Genomic DNA, 16,675 nt, shown 5'->3' on the forward strand with positions numbered 1-16,675 from the left:
AGGCATATTTGAAACGATGGAATATTACTGACCTGCTTTACAGGTTATCTTGGATGCTGTATATGATTACTGATTTTAGCAGAGCTCACATTTTTCTATAACTCATTTTCCTGATCTGCCATTCCTACTGTTAATATTTTACAATTAACAGTGAGATTTCACCAGTTTGTGTGGGATGGGGATAAATGAGTCTACAATGTGTGATGTACCTCATTACTGAGGTACAGTTGAGAAATATTGACATATGTTGTCAATTTTCATTATATATTAACACTGAAGTGCATACTCTTCAATTAAAAAATGTGCACAGCTTTCTAGGGTGAAGAGGATTAATTGCTGATAATAGTTACAGTGCTAAGAGATAATATATAAGAGCTAATAAAATCTCCATTAAATTTGCTGGCACTTTAAAAGGAGAGGAAAAGAGCAAATCAAGTTGTAGTTAAAAAATTAAATGTCCCCCATGTATCAATTCACTGAAGTAATTTCTGTCAGATTCCTGTTCTCTACAATCCACCATCTTCATATCCAAGGGTATAAACTATTTATGAAACATCAACCTTCAAGATGTTCACACTATTAGTCTGCATAATCGTGTGTCCTTACCACTATCACCTCCATCTTCCCTGCCTCAGGCTCTCCTTCCTGTTTGTTATGCTCGCTTCTAGTCTCATTTTAAATTAGACTGTAAGCTGGTCAAGACAGGGATCTTGTCTTTCTATACAGTGCCTTTCGCTGTAGAACCTTGAGCATGTCATGATTATGGCCTCTGGGTGCTACTGTAATAGAAAGAATTAGTAGTAATAATAGGGCATTTTTCTGACCACACTATGAACCTCTCACTTGGCATGAATCAGGTTGTGTGTTTTCTAAGCTAGCCTTCTTCATCTCTGTCTTCAGTTTTTCTCTTGGCCTCCTCCTAATGTCTTGAATTAAAACCAAATACTTGAATTGCATCCAGCTGTTCATAAATATCCACCAAGCTTTTATTAACTAAAGGCATTTCCACTGCAAATTTGAGAACAAAAGGCTAAATTGCAAACAGGTTTGTTTCTAGCTATTGCAGAATGTTTGTCATCCTACTAACTAATATTTAGTATTTTTGGATACGTTTTTTTTATAGTATTTAATAGATAATAAGAACCTTTCTCTAGGCTTTTTAAGCCATCTCATAGAATTTAATAGGCAATTACATACCCCCACAAGAGAACTTTATAGGATAGTTTAAAAAAACCAAAATCCTCTAGAGTTAGTACAATTTTCTGTAAAATTATAGGGTTTTAGAATCATTTCAGTAGAAAATTTCAGTGGAGACTAATGGTTTTGTCCATATTACATTGTTTGGGACTTTTCTAGAAGGGACAACTGGGAATGGATAGCTCAGGAAGACGATACTGGAATACAATGTCTGACATGTCTAGGTCACTAGCTAGAATCTAGTTTGTGCTTCTAGTGACCCAGGGTTTGTCTTCAGCTGCACCTTTCCACTGTAGCACTTGTGAAGACACTCTTATGCTGACAGGAGAGCTTCTCCTGTCGGCGTAGTTAATCCAGCTCCCTGAAAAGGAGTAGCTATGTCAGCAGTTAGTTATACCGATCTATGTTGCTCAGGGGGGGTGAGCGACGTAATTATACCACTATAGGTCTGTATTGTAGACCTGGCCTGAGAGTAGTCTGGTGTCCTACATGAGGCGAGTTTGGTTGTCTCTGTCTCATTCCTGGCTAGAAGACAGGTACCAATATTAAAAAGAAAAGTCATGACCACAGTTTGCACTAGTTAGCACCTTTTACTGGCAGTTTGAGCACAGAGCAAGGACTGAATGAGCACGGATAGTGAGTGTCTGTGTTCCTTCATCCTTTGAGGTGTTTCCTCCAGGTCAGAGTTGAGGCACGTTGGCAGGATGGTGGGGGGAAGCTTGCATTATTGCTGTCCATTTAGTATCTGACCTGTTGATAGAGGACATCAGTTTTCATTGTGTCAGTTTGGCACTTCTAATATCTTAATTTTAATAAAAAAAAAATACATGAGGATAAACAAAGGCAGATGATAATAGCTGCTTATCATCCTGGCCGATGGTGTCTCACTGTGTCCTTGTGCTTTTTACGTTTTAAAAAGTAGGGCAGACAGTTGCCTGGGAGATTTTTTCCTATATATTTTTTCCTCTTATTTGCACCTAGCTTTCATTCTGAACTCCCCTGTTTGCACTGTAGCCTTCTATCTTCCTAAATGAGCTCTGTTTTGTTTCTTTTAAGCAGCAAAGCATTTCAAGGGCTAACCATTAGTTCTAGCAGTGATATTGGCAGATTAGTTGAGGGATTTAACGTTTAGCTAATGCTTACAGCTCTATTTAGACAAGATTCACAAATAAAGATGGAGTTTTTGAAAGGAGAAGTGTGTATTTGAAAAAAACCCTTGCACAGTGAATCACATATAGTACAGGCTTCTGAACCAACAATTTTTGGAATATGCATATAAATAAATAAATAAATAAAGCAGTATGGTGTGCTTCCCTGTATATGTAATGGACCCTTTTTACACTCACTTCCAAGTACAACACTAGAATTTATGACAACTTGGTATGAAACATTTTTTATGGGAGAAGTCCTATACCATAGTTTAATGTCTATGAAATCAAGGTTTTGCTTGGCCATTTAGGAATGTAAGTCTATTTGATAGCACTTCTCATTAGCCTGTTGTATTAAGTCCAGTATGAGGTAGACTTAGTACTTTATTCATAAGGCTCAAGCAGAATTTTTTGCATTTGATCAAAATGTTAAAATTTAAAATAAAGAAGTGACTTTCAAAAGAAGCATTTAAGGATGAATTGATTTTGCTACTTATATGGCTTGTTTTATGAACTACAAGTTCAGGGCTAAATTCTGTGCTGGGGTAACTCTATTAAGAACTTGACCCACTGTGTTTTGCTTTGAAAGCTTTTCTTGAATTAAAATAAAAAACCCTAAAGCTGATTGCCCTGTCTAGTAACCTAACTGTGTTTTAAATTAATACAGATTTGTAAAAGCTTAGTTTGTTTGGAGGGACCAGATGCTAATCAGAAACTAGAAACTGGACTTGTGAATTGATTATTCTGCTACTCAACATATTAATCTTAAGAAAAATAGGTTTTCTAGCTACCAAGATGCTTAATGATTTAGAGGGACTAATCCCTGAGAAGTGTTAGCAGAAGGGTCCATGTATATAGAACAAAAACATGGGTGTTGCAAATATTACCTTAACAAATTGCAGGGTTGTTTCTCCTGCTCCCAGTATTTACCTGATTGAAAACTATTAAAGCTGATACCGACTGAAGCAAGTGTTGTGATTAGTCTTCATGCTTTTCACTGACATTTAGTTATATTGCGTAGTGTTGGTTCTAATACATTCCCCATTTCTAGATAACACAAACAGGAAGTTGCAGGCCTGTCAAATAGGTTTTATAGTTCTAGCACTCCAGTCTGTAATCTGTTACGCCTACTATATTGACTCTAGATCCCAGGAAGGAAAGACACAAATAAAACTTCAGTCATAGTTGTTTTCGGGTGGCTGAATAGTATCTAAATCTGTCCTCAGTTCCACCCGATTGTTTCTACAATATATTAGACTTGTACATCACAACATGTTGTTACTTAAAAATAATACAAGAGAAAATGATTCTCTATACAGTACTTATCACCTTGTTATCCAGATCAATTGCAGTATGAAGGGGTGGGGAGGAAAAATAATAATCTAATACATGTAAAATATATGTATTATTAAACAAAGACATGTATCTTTGCTTTCCCTCCAGCTTCCTTTAAGCCTAAACGTGACTGCGCATTATTGGATTCTTATTCTGAGTCATTGCCAGTCAGTCAACAGACCAGGGACTTTAATCGAACTGAGGTAAGAAAATTACCCGAGGGCTATAGTTACATTAAGGAATTTACATTAGTAGACCACCTAGCAATTAATACAGCATACATATCTGTGGAATTTTCAAGTGGGCTATCTGTTTTTAAGCTTGCCTTTTGTCCATCTTACTGTTCCTCTCTCAGCAATTCATTCAGTGACTGTAGAGGATAGACTGGCCTCCTTTCAACAGGTGTGCATGAGTGGCAGAGTCTACATCCTCCTCCTAAGGACTCTGTGCTGTGACAAGTTGGGAGTCTGTGGGTCAAATGCTGGGAGAAAGTTGAATATTCTTTTCCTGTCAAGCTCCTGCCTTGCTGAGGTTGGCGCAAACAATGGGAAAGAAGGTCTGTGCTGCTGTGGAAGGCAATTGACCAGAGGAATCCTGATAGACTGTGGCATATTAATGCTGTTGAGGATTGGATTGGCCAAAATGTTGGGCTTTGTCAGGGACAAGCTTCATTCTAGTCAGGATCTCCTTCCAGACTCTTCTGCTGTCACCTTATCAGCACACTCCTCAAAGACGCATTCTTCCTTTTTCAGAGCCCCAAGTCCCATCTTGTCCGCAGAAATCCCATTGAAAGGGAATAAAATGTACCTTTCTCAGCTGTTCTGGCCTTGCCCTCCCTCCCCTGCATCTCTGGTGACTGCTTGTTACCCCCGATTTGGTGCAATATGTAGCAAGAGTTTGGGTCTACAGGTCCAAGTAAGCATGTGCTGCCTGCTGCATCTTCATTCCTCCTTCCCCTGGTTAACTTTTTGGCCTCTGGCATGACCTGGAACAGAGGCTAATTGATGCTCTCCCCTTTTCCACTCCAGTGGACAGATTTTTAAAAACTCTCAGCCCCCATTCAGGTATCTAAATGAAGCAGGCAGCGATTCAAAATTTCTCAGCACCCAGCAGCTCCCATGGAGAACAAGAGAGCAATGGGAGCTGCTGGGTACTGAGTGCTTCCAAAAATCTTGGTCCCTAGTTCCTTCTGGCTTCCCTGTGAAACATATTTCATCCATGGTTCTGCTAGTGCCACCAGTGGATATATCACCACCCAGTTGGCTGTGAGGTGGTGGGCCGCTGCACCCCAGACCATGCTATCTGCCTCTGCCGCCGGTCATAATGCCACAGTCTACCTAGGTACCAGTAGTGGATCAGCACATCTAACTTTTGAATGACCCTGGCACTTGCCTAGGTTCAGGACCCAGCCCTGGACTAATCCAGGCCTGATGGACCGCCTAAAAAGAGAATGATGTTTTATATCAATATAAGTACAGGCCAAATAACTGAGTTAAGGGGACAATAGTTCAGTCAGAGGAACTTTAGAAAAGTAAGTGGTCTTATGACATTTGTAAACTTGAGCGGTTTAAAGGCCTAAAACCTGGAATAACTTTACCTGCCTCATGGTTGTTGCCAACCCATTACAGCTGGATATGTCAATTCAGAGTTTGTAAGCTGTGCCATTTGAAGGTCTTAGCTTGTTAGGGTAGTGAATCAAGTGACAATTTGTGGACAGGGCTATGGCTCAGAATTGTTAGGCCTCTGAAAACTGGCATGCATTGCTGTTGTGGAAGTCCCTTCAAACTCTGCATCCAAATTAAAGAATAATGGTACATTCTACCAGCTCAGCCCCAGTGCTGGTGTAAGGCTGTTCTCCAATCACTTCATCCTCCCCCTTGTTATAGGGAAAACTCCATGGTCGAAACACAGCTCTTCTCTTGTCAAATGCAACTGTGCAATATCACCACCAGGCAATAGGCAATGTTTCATAATATTGCTGAATTTTATTCTCACTTTGCATGGTGTGATCATTGTGTTTATCTCGTGGGACTACGTATATATGATCTTACCAGCGCCCTTTCTGCTCACAGGACAATGTTCTGGGTACATCAGCTTGATTCAGAATAGCACTACTATTGGTTTTTGAAAATGGTGCTTTTATTTTAGAAGTGCAGGCAGGTCTTTTACTGAAGCACAGATTTCTGGTCCTATTAATATGTTCACATGCTGTGAGGTTGATTAACAGTGGGGTGCCAGATTCTGCCACAGGCCAACACTTCACTAGAACTTTTTCACTGTGTTCTAGTGATGGAAAACTAATCAGTTCCTTGACAGTTTGACTTATTAGCCTATATGTTTATTAATTTGCAGCTTAAGCAGAAGTCATGCTGAAAACACATACTTGATCATATACGTGCAGCTCCACTACCAGAATTTAATACAATATTGATATGCAGTTAATATTTTATCAGCTCAATACATTAATATCTTATTGCCCTTATATAAATCCATGGTACGCCCACATCTTGAATACTGCGTACAGATGTGGTCTCCTCATCTCAAAAAAGTTATACTGGCATTAGAAAAGGTTCAGAGAAGGGCAACTAAAATGATTAGGGGTTTGGAAAGGGTCCCATATGAGGAGAGATTAAAGAGGCTAGGACTTTTCAGCTTGCAAAAGAGGAGACTAAGGGAGGATATGATAGAGGTATATAAAATCATGAGTGGTGTGGAGAAAGTGAATAAGGAAAAGTTATTTACTTGTTCCAATAATATAAGAACTAGGGGCCACCAAATGAAATTAATGGGCAGCAGGTTTAAAATAAATAAAAGGAAGTTCTTCTTCACACAGCGCACAGTCAACCTGTGGAACTCCTTGCCTGAGGAGGTTGTGAAGGCTAGGACTATAACAGGGTTTAAAAGAGAACTAGATAAATTCATGGAGGTTAAGTCCATTAATGGCTATTAGCCAGGATGGGTAAGAAATGGGTGTCCCTAGCCTCTGTTTGTCAGAGGGTGGAGATGGATGGTAGGAGAGAGATCACTTGATCATTACCTGTTAGGTTCACTCCCTCTGGGGCACCTGGCATTGGCCACTGTCAGTAGACAGGATACTGGGCTGGATGGACCTTTGGTCTGACCCAGTACGGCCATTCTTATGTTCTTACTTCAAATTGTCTTTGCCATAGAGTATTTTTTGTCTTTGCTTTTATTTACTAAAGTATTATATATGATTTTTCCTCATTGATCTTTATAGATTTATCTAGACAGTTATAATTTTTGTAAAAATTAAGTGTGTGTGTGAGTGAGAGTGAGTGAGTGAGTGACTGTTCTTTGCTCCCACCATCTCTGGTTTTCTCATATGAGAGATGAAACAGTATGGCCAAAAGGAATAAGCACAGCAGCTGGAGTCAGGAACTTCTGAGCTCTTTTTCTGGCCCTGCCACTTAATTCCTATGTGGCCTTGGGCAGTTCAACTTCTTGTACCTCAGGCCTTGTCTATACTGGCAAATTTCTGCGCAGTAAAGCAGCTTTCTGCGCTGTAACTCCCGAGGTGTACACACTGCCAAGCCACTTAGTGCACAGAAACTGCACAGTTGCAGCGCTGTAAAAAACTCACCCCGATGAGAGGCGTACAGTTATCTGCGCCGGGGGTACAGCACCGCGGTGCCAGTATAGGCACTCTGGTTGATTACAGCGCTGCGATTGGCCTCCAGGACGTGTCCCACAATGCCTGTTCTCGCCTCTCTGGTCATCGGTTTGAACTCTATTGCCCTACCCTCAGGTGACGAACTGTGAGCCCCACCCCTTAAATTCTGTGGGAATTTTGAAAGTCCCCTTCCTGTTTGCTCGGTGACACGTGCAGTAGTCTCAGCACATCTTTCCAGGTGACCATGCCTGCTTCACACACCAGGCGATCCCCCGCTTGGAGCAATGCCGAGCTGCTGGACCTCATCAGCATTTGGAGAGAGGAGGCTGTCCAGTCCCAGCTGCGCTCCAGCCATAGGAATTATGATACCTGCAGACAGATTTCACGATGCATGACAGAAAGGGGCCATGACCGGGACACACTGCAGTGCCGGGTCAAAGTGAAGGAGCTGCGGAACGCCTACCACAAGGCGCGGGAGGCAAACCGCCATTCTGGTGCTGCGCCCACGAGCTGCCAGTTCTGCAAAGAGCTGGACGCGATACTCAGCGGCGACCCCACCTCCATGGCAAAGGTCCCTGTGGATACTTTGGTGGCTCCCATGCCAGTCAAGAGTGGACCGAGCCAGGAGGAGGAAATCTTGGACGAGGATGTGGAGGGGGAGGATGACCCAGAGGCAGAGGATGACTCAGAGGTCAAAGATGCATGCAGCCAGGAGCTCTTCTCCACCCTGGAGGAGGCTAGCTGGTCACAACTGTCAGAACTTGGCGAAGCGCAAACAGGAGAGGAGGCCCCTGGTAAGTGGCTTTGATTTTGGGAATCACTGAGGCAAGTTGTTGGGGGCAGGAGGGTTGCAGAAAACAGACTTGTCTGTATGATGTGCGTACCACCACATGCCTAGTCTGAGCAGCAGAACAGGGTGTTGATTGATTCCCTCACTTCACGGGAATCTAGGGTGACCAGATGTCCCAATTTTATAGGGACAGTCCCAATATTTGGGGCTGTGTCTTATATAGGTGCCTATTACTCCCCACCCCCGTCCTGATTTTTCACACTTCCTGTCTGGTCACCCTACGGGAATCTGCCTTAGAGATCTCCAGGAAATTCTCATGGAGATACTGGGCAATCCGCTGCCACAGGTTCTTTGGTAGAGCTGCTTTGTTTCTTGCCCCATTAAAGGTAACTTTCCCACACCACTCTGCCGTCACTGTGGGGACGGAGCCTTGCTGCACACAGGCGAGTCGCATAAGGGCCAGGGAGAAAGACGCAGGCTTGGAGAAGACCCTCCCTTGATTCCCATCTCACCCGCAGCAGCGAGATATCTTCCATAATGAACACAGCCTGTGGAAAATGTGGGGACAGGAATGTTTATCAGCCACCTCCCCCCCCCCAGTGCTGGCTCTCCACAAGAGCCACGTTCCCATTGTACAGTACGGTCCTGGAACACTGATTTCCCCAGCCCCTGCAGTTACTCACCACTTTGGGGGTCTTGTGGCTCATGTGTGCTTGCCTGGGGTCAGCCAATTAGTGACAGGTATGTGAATAGTGACTATTTTAAATCACTGAATCAGTGGTCAGTGTCTTGCAAACAATACTGCTTCTGTAAAATGTTGCATTTTAACTTCACAGATATGACCTTGGGAGCCCAGCCTCCCTCTTTGTTATTGCCGGCTGACCAGCTGCGCAGAATTAGAAAGTGGCCAAGAAGAACTAAGGAGGACTTTCTGCGTGATGCCACGATGCACTCCACAGCCGAAAAACAAGAATTGAAGGAGTGGCGGGATAGCAAGAACAGGGACTGAAAGGAGAACGTGGTGCGCCAGAACGAAGCCACGGAGCGGCTTTAAAATGTTATGGAGTGCCAAGTGGACATGCTCCAGGCGCTACTAGCATTGCAAACAGAGCAGCTCCACGCCCGCCCTGCCCTGCAGCCACTGTCACAAAACTCTTTCCCATGTGCCCCCCCCCCCCGACACCACCAACACTCTCTTATCAACCTCCTGGCTCCAATCTGTACCCACTGCATTCCACTCCTGTCCCGTCACAGTCAAGCCCTGCGGACTCCCAGTACCCACTGCACTCAACACCTGTCCCTCTGCATTTAGCCCTGCTGAAGTACAGTACCCGCTGCACTGTACTCCAAAGGACAAGGTTGCATATGATACTTGGACATACACAAATCTTTAACTGTCTCAGGACCCCCTTCCTCCTGGGACCCTCCCATCCCCCACAGTGCTGATTTTTTTTTTTTTTTTTTTGGTCTCTCTCCTCCGGTGGTTGTTTTTTAATTAAAGAATTGTGTTGGTTTGAAAGCAATCTTTATTTCATTAATTGAAAGCAAACAGAGCCCTACAAAGCAACAGGCAATTTTCTTAAACCTTCATAGTGCATCGTCTGCACCAATCCCAATCACCTCCTAGCATTACAAGGGCTGCACTCCCAAGCATAGGAACAAATATTAGTGGTTTTCAGCTTCAAATTGCTGCCTCAAGGCATCCCTGATCCTTATGGCCCCACGCTGCGCCCCTCTAATAACCCTGGTCTCTGGCTGTTCAAATTCTGCCTCCAGGTGCTGAGCTTTCACCCTTCCCTTCACAAATATTATGGAACATACAGCACGCGGTTATAAGCATAGGAATATTGTCATTGGCCAGGTCCAACCCCCATATAGACAGCTCCAGCGGGCCTTTAAACGGCCAAAAGCACACTCAACAGTCATTCTGCACTTGCTCAGCCTGTTGTTGAACCGCTCCTTGCTCCTGTCAAGGTGTCCCATGTATGGCTTCATAAGCCACGGCATTAAGGGGTAGGCAGGGTCTCCCATGACCACAATGGGCATTATGACTTCCCCTACAGTGATCTTCTGGTCCAGGAAGAAAGTCCCTGCTTTCAGCTTCCTGAACAGGCCAGTGTTCCAAAAGATGCTTGCATCATGCACCTTTCCAGACTAGCCTGCGTTAATGTCCGTGAAACGCCCACAAGCGCCTGTGGAACCATAGAGAAATACCCCTTCCGATTAATGTACTTGGTGGCTAGGTGGTCTGGTGCCAGAACTGGAATATGCATGCCATCTATCACCCCTTCACAGTTACGGAAGCCCATTTATGCAAAGCCATCCACAATGTCACACATGTTGCCCAGAGTCATGGTCTTTTAGAGCAGGATGCGATTAATGGCCCTGCACACTTCTGTCAACATGAGTCCAACGGTCGACTTTCCCACTCCAAACTGGTTAGCGACCGATCAGTAGCAGTCTGGAGTATCCAGCTTCCACAGTGCAATCGCCATGCACTTCTCCACCATCAGGGCAACTCTCATTCTTGTGCCCTTGCGCCACACAGTGGGGCGAGCTGATCACACAGTCCCATGAATGTGGCTTTCTTCATCCGAAAGTTCTGCAGCCACTGCTCATCATCCCAGACGTGCATGACGATGAGATCCCACCACTCAGTGCTTGTTTCCCCACCCCAAAAGCGGCGTTCCACTGTGATCAGCATCTCCGTGAATGCCACAAGCAATCTCGTGTGGTAGCTACTATTCATGGCAAGATCGATGTTGCACTCCTCTTGCCTTTGTAGTTTAAGGAATAACTCCACTGCCACTCGTGACATGTTAGTGAGAGCGAGCAGCGTATTGGTCAACAGTGCAGGATCCATTCCTGCAAACCGAAGAGGCAGAGTGTGCAGATGGCGCCAAATGCGGACGGAAGCACAGGGATTGCTGGGATGCAAAGCAATGCATCACGGGGCATAGGGACAGGACCCAGGATGCCCCGCGACCCCCTCCACCTTCCCACAACTCTTAGCGGGAGACGAGGAAGATACGCTCTGTGGGATAGCTGCCCAGAGTGCACCGCTCCAAATACCGCTGCAAGTGCCGGAAGTGTGTACACGCTATTGTGCAGTTAGCTGACAGTGTGAACACACAACAGCCGTTTTTCCTTCAGTGCTCTCTGAGCGGCGCTGTAACTGCCAGCGCTGTAACTCTGCCAGTGTAGACGTGCCCTTAGTCTCCGTATTTATAATCTGAGGATACTACTGCTTCCCTGCCACACAGGGTTGTTGAGGATTAATGTTTGTATAGTGCTTTTTGAAGATGCAAATGATCTTGCAAATATATTTTTTCAAAATGTATATAATATCTGTGAGAGACAGGGTGTCACTTTCTAAGGCACTGCACAGGAATGCTGAATTATGCTAAATCCCCCTAAACTCAGGTGCTAGAACCCTATATAAAGATGTAACTACTGTGGCTTCTGCTAGCAGATGGATCTCTTTAGCTCCAGACAGGATATAAGAGGGATTTGAGTGTCTTACTCCAAGGCAGAGGGAAGTAGAGGCTGGGACAAGGGAGGTCATGAAGGGAAAAACCTTAGCAACAGCCAAACTTGAGGAAAAAGTTTAGGCAGAGGTGTGTGCGCCTTTATGGTTAACTTACCCCCTTTCTGCGGTTTCTTTTATTGTAAGTTTGGACTGTATTTAATATGCACACACTTTATACAGAGCATACTGGGCGCTTCTAGTTACAGTAGGCCTAGGGTGACCAGATAGCAATTGTGAAAAAACAGGACAGGGGGTAGGGGGTAATAGGCGCCTATATAAGAAAAAGTCCCAAAAAACAGGACTGTCCCTTTAAAAACTGGACATCTGGTCACCCTAAGTAGGCCTATTATATGTCAGGGAGGGTGTAATGCTTCATCCAGTCCCACTGAAGTCAATGAGAGTCTTTCCACTGACTTCAGTGAACTTTGGATGAGCCCTTACTCTACGGTACTTTTATCATCCAGGATCATGTGGAACTTGCTGCATTCATTTACTGAGGCAAATAGCTTAGTAAGTGTCCACATAAAAAGAAAAGATTAGATGTATCTGAAGGGCAATACTGCAATTAAACTAGCTAGAATAACAAGAAGAAGGTTATCAGCCTTTATGCTTCAGGGAATAAAGCTAATCAGCAGCTGGGGTCAGGAGAAGCTTCCTTTCACAACAGAGCATTGCACAATTATGCATATTATGTATTACTGTGATGCTGGTTGCAGTAGAAGGCAGGCTACCAGACTAGACTGACGATTGGGCCGTTCTGATGAACCAGTTTTGTCGGTGAGCAGGTCCCCGTGTGTCCCCATAACTTCCAGCTGCCACATTTTATCTCTCTCTCTCTCTCTCTCTCTCAAAAAAAAAAAAAGCTCTAGCTCATATAACTCTTTGATTTCAGGATCCACCTTCGTTTCTGTGAGATTATTATTATTTTTTAAGTTATTAGCTTCACAAATTATTACCCAGATGTCCAAAGCAATTTCTCCTATTTCTGAGAAGTGGTGATGAAATTTGCTCCTTGCTAGTGTAAATGCTGGGACATAAACAGAAATTCATTTTATACTTCAGAAAGCTCAGGGTTTCTCCTTTCACATTCTTCTTAAATTTCCTAATATTAAAAATATTATCCTAATAACCCGACCCAATAAAATTCCATAAGCCAATTAACCTGATGCACAGAAAGTGACATTTATGTTTGTGGATTTGAATGTTTACACAATAAAGGAATAAACCTATAAGGAGTAGATTTGCTGTACAATGAAATAGCATGTCTTTAGTAATTCCTACTATAGTAAAAGCAGTAGTAGTTGTCACATTGTCTGCAGTGGCTCACAACCCTGAGTGCCTATCTCAGGGCAGACTGCCAGAAAACAGGGCAGATACCCTAAGCTGGTGGTACGTTCTATAACTAGATTTCACCAAGCCAGTAACAAATGTGAACTCCTGAATCACTATACCACTTTACCATGTAGTCATAGACTGGACTTGGTGATAAAATGGTCACTTAAACCAAAAATCACACCATATCAGGTTGCTCTCAATCCCAAGTGATCAGCCACTTACCCCAGATCAATTGGTACTCCAGAGCTTACACCAAATACAATGCTGGCAGCCAATTCTATAGTAAACTAACTGTAGGTTTATTAGCTAAGAAAAGGAAATGAGTTATTGAGAGGTAAAAGCAGGTAAAATATAACCGGTGAGTCACTGTTTGTAATTCCAAATGGTGGCAGTGATGTAATAAACTGCCAGACTCCCAAAAGTCTTTTCAGGGTATCCAGATTGTCTCTGGAGATCTCTGCTTTGCATCTGGTCCACTTCCCTGTAAAAGTCCAACCAGTCCAGAGATGAAGGATCTTTCCATGAGTCCATATTTGTAGTTTCTTCACTCTGAAAGCAAGCTGACAGTGTCTCTACACACATGGGCTTTTCTTTTGATGACAGGGAGTGAGGAACCATCATACATAATGGCCACTTGCTTTGAAATTAACATTTTCTGTTTAAGTCCTTCATTGGCATTTCACAAGATTTCTTTGTTGGGCTATTTAGTTACAAGGGTGTACACAATGTAAATGTTTGCTATTGCATTATAACAGGAACAAATGAATGAAAATAATACAAGTAACATTCCACTAATTTTCATGAAGTTCAAACACCTGAATATACTCTTACATTTACACTCATTTTGATCTATACTAATACACAAGTCTATTGGCCTGGGGCCCTGATCTGACTGGGTCTGCCAGCATCACAGCAGTAATACTAGGAGTAGAATAGTAGTAATAAATTATCTGTTATCTGGTGGTGAGATGAAATCCTCCACTGGGCAATTGTTAGCAGTTGGGGGACACAGCAGAAGACTTTCAAACTGCCATATTGTAAATTAATTTTTAATTTAATTTTCAAGTTAAGCTTTTGAGCACCCCTGCCTGTGACTCACCAGGCTCTGTCTTGCCCTGTAAAACATCCTGCTCCTCACAACCATCAAATAACTCCACTCTCCCAACCTATGAGCTGTTTCTTTGGTAGTTAGGGCCCACATTCACAAGGAGCTGGGTATTCTGTTTCTCTCTTCCTCACTCCTCTGGTGTCTGGTGTGAGGGTGTCCAATGCTCCCTAGAAATGTGCCAAGAAACACTTTTTTTTCTATTAACTTGTTCATTAAAAAAAAATTGAATTTATGGAGGTCTAGCCATTGGCTGAGATAGGATAGTGTCACCTGACCGTAGTGCAGTTGATTAGACCATTTGACAATCAGCAGGCTCAGCTCTTTTCTTCTTGTCTATATCTTCTCCTCCCAATCTGGGACTCACAGTATTTGTGCTGAGCTGTAGCAGCCAGAGCTCTCTGGGCTTAGATGTGCCCAATTATCCATGATTAATGACTTATAAAACCTTGCTTCAAAACCGACCCGAAATTATTTTGACTGAAGTGTTCGGATTTTTTCCTAACTGATATTTTTATTTTGAAAAATAATACACTGTGTAAATATGATTCAGAAAGGGAGTAATTCATCTTTGTCTCTGGGGAGTGCAGTGATTCGCTTTCATAATTTAATTTGTGGCTCGGCTATTCAGGAAATACAGTTCATACATGTGATCACAAGCGACTGAACATATTTTATTACCAATGCAATCAATTATATGTTTTCTTCCGGTCTTCTTCCCTTTCCATCCATCATAAATTCAGGTAGTTTAAAGAGCATCCTTATTTGTAATTGCTGAAATACAGTACAACAGAAATGATTTTTTGGATTTATGTATGAAGAGGGTTATGATAGGAGATGGGTCATGTGGATAATAGGCTTTTTCAAAAGCAGAGGTTTTTAATAATCTTGAAATATCAGTTAACAGTTCTGGTATGTTTTGTAAAGGAGCAATTCATTTTCGTTTTTAACATTAAGAAGTACTATCTGCCCATATTTTCTCTCTCCTTGGTATTCTGAGACCCTCGGCACTTTCATTCTGGTCTCCTATGTTTTCCTCTTGCATACTTTCTTCCTTTCTGCCCCCTCTCCTCCACACACACCAGTGCATACTTCCTTGCAACAAATAGCTTGGGAGACAAGACAGACGATTTCTCATGAGGTCGATGAAACTGCCAGCAGTCGCTTTAAGCCCCTCCTTGAAACAGCACCTGACCCAAAGTCCATTGAAATCAACGGAAGTGTTTCCATTCAGTTTAATGGGCATTGCTTCAGGCCCTTAGCCTCTTCCTCTGATCTTTATGATTCCTTGACTCAGAAAGTGGGGGAAAAGCCAGTCTGGGCCTCTGGTACATTGCAGCTAGGCCACTATGGTTGTATATTTAGGCTCTCGAAACATTTGTCTCTAGCACCCCAACGTGAATGTGAAATTCATGGTAGATTTTGATGATGGTGAAAACTGAAGCTATTGAACTGTTAATAAAAATAGATTTTTTTCTTTTCCTCCTCGCCTTTGTAAAAACATCAGCTTGAAACTGTCCGTGAAGATCCAAGCAACTCAGAGCCGTTGATTCTCTTTGATGTGGCGACCTCCGTTGTTGAGCCAGTCGGTGACCATTTTTTTTATTCTAGCATATTATTGTGACTATAATATTTTCTAGGGCACATAGACAATCATGGTTAATATAGAGATTACATTTGTCCATATTTTTTCAAAGCACTTACACAATGGGTTTGAATGTTACTTCCACTGAAATCTACAGGAACTGTGCTGGAAAAAACCCACATGCTATTTCATATAATAGATCTGTAATTCCTAACCATGAATTCAGTCTGCTCTTACTGAGACAAGTAGCAGAACAGCTCCCTTTTTGGTGAGGTAACTAGCAGAGATTATAGGAGTAGCAAATGCCCACATTATGGATTACTACTGTAATCAAAGAAGTTGGTCTCATTTGTCAGAACTGGGTTGAAGTTCCCGGTCTTTGCCACGGAGACCTGAAGTTGTGCCCTAGGGACCCCAGCTTTCCCCACTTCAAAAGTATTCAGTGAGAGGAAAGAGTAGGCCAGAGGTCAATTAACGTATCAGGAAGACTTCCTCAAGCACGAGAGGCACAGGACACAGAGAAGTCTGGCCCCAACTTTGACTAAAGGAGCTATTCTGATTGTTGTACAGTTTCTGGTGGAGAGGAATTTTCAACTAGTGCAGGGGTAGGCAACCTTTCACAAGTGGTGTGCCGAGACTTCATTTATTCACTTTAAATTAAGGTTTCGTGTGCCGGTAATACATGTTAATGTTTTTTAGAAGGTGTCTCTAAGTCTATATTATATAACTAAACTATTGTTGTATGTAAACTAAACAAGGTTTTCAAAATGTTTAAGAAGCTTCATTTAAAATTAAATTAAAATGCTGATCTTACGCCGCCAGCCTGCTCAGCCTGCTTCCAGCCTGGGGTTCTGTTCACCTAGGCCTGCAGCGGGCTGAGCAGGGCCTGTGGCCAGGACGCTGGCTGGCAAGGGGCCGGCAGCCGGGACCCCTGGGTGTGTATGTGGGGGTTCAGAGGTCAGGGCAGAGGGCAGTGGGGATGTGGGGGGTTCAGGGTAGAAGGGTGGGAGTGTGGGGGGA

General features: G+C 43.1%; 1 protein-coding gene across 1 annotated transcript in view; it reads left to right on the top strand.

Moving 5' to 3' along the window:
* LOC113406058 (ralBP1-associated Eps domain-containing protein 2-like) overlaps positions 1–16,675 on the top strand; it is a 140,884-nt gene that overhangs the window by 61,854 nt on the left and 62,355 nt on the right. The window contains exons 9-10 of the mRNA XM_029910713.1: positions 3,789–3,883; positions 15,578–15,659. Of these exons, the coding sequence (XP_029766573.1) occupies positions 3,789–3,883; positions 15,578–15,659 (177 nt within the window). The remainder of the gene's footprint in view (positions 1–3,788; positions 3,884–15,577; positions 15,660–16,675) is intronic.

The sequence above is a fragment of the Terrapene carolina genome, unplaced genomic scaffold (assembly GCF_002925995.2).
Source record: "Terrapene carolina triunguis isolate 2854851 unplaced genomic scaffold, T_m_triunguis-2.0 Scaffold22, whole genome shotgun sequence".
Classification (NCBI taxonomy): Eukaryota; Metazoa; Chordata; order Testudines; family Emydidae; genus Terrapene; species Terrapene triunguis.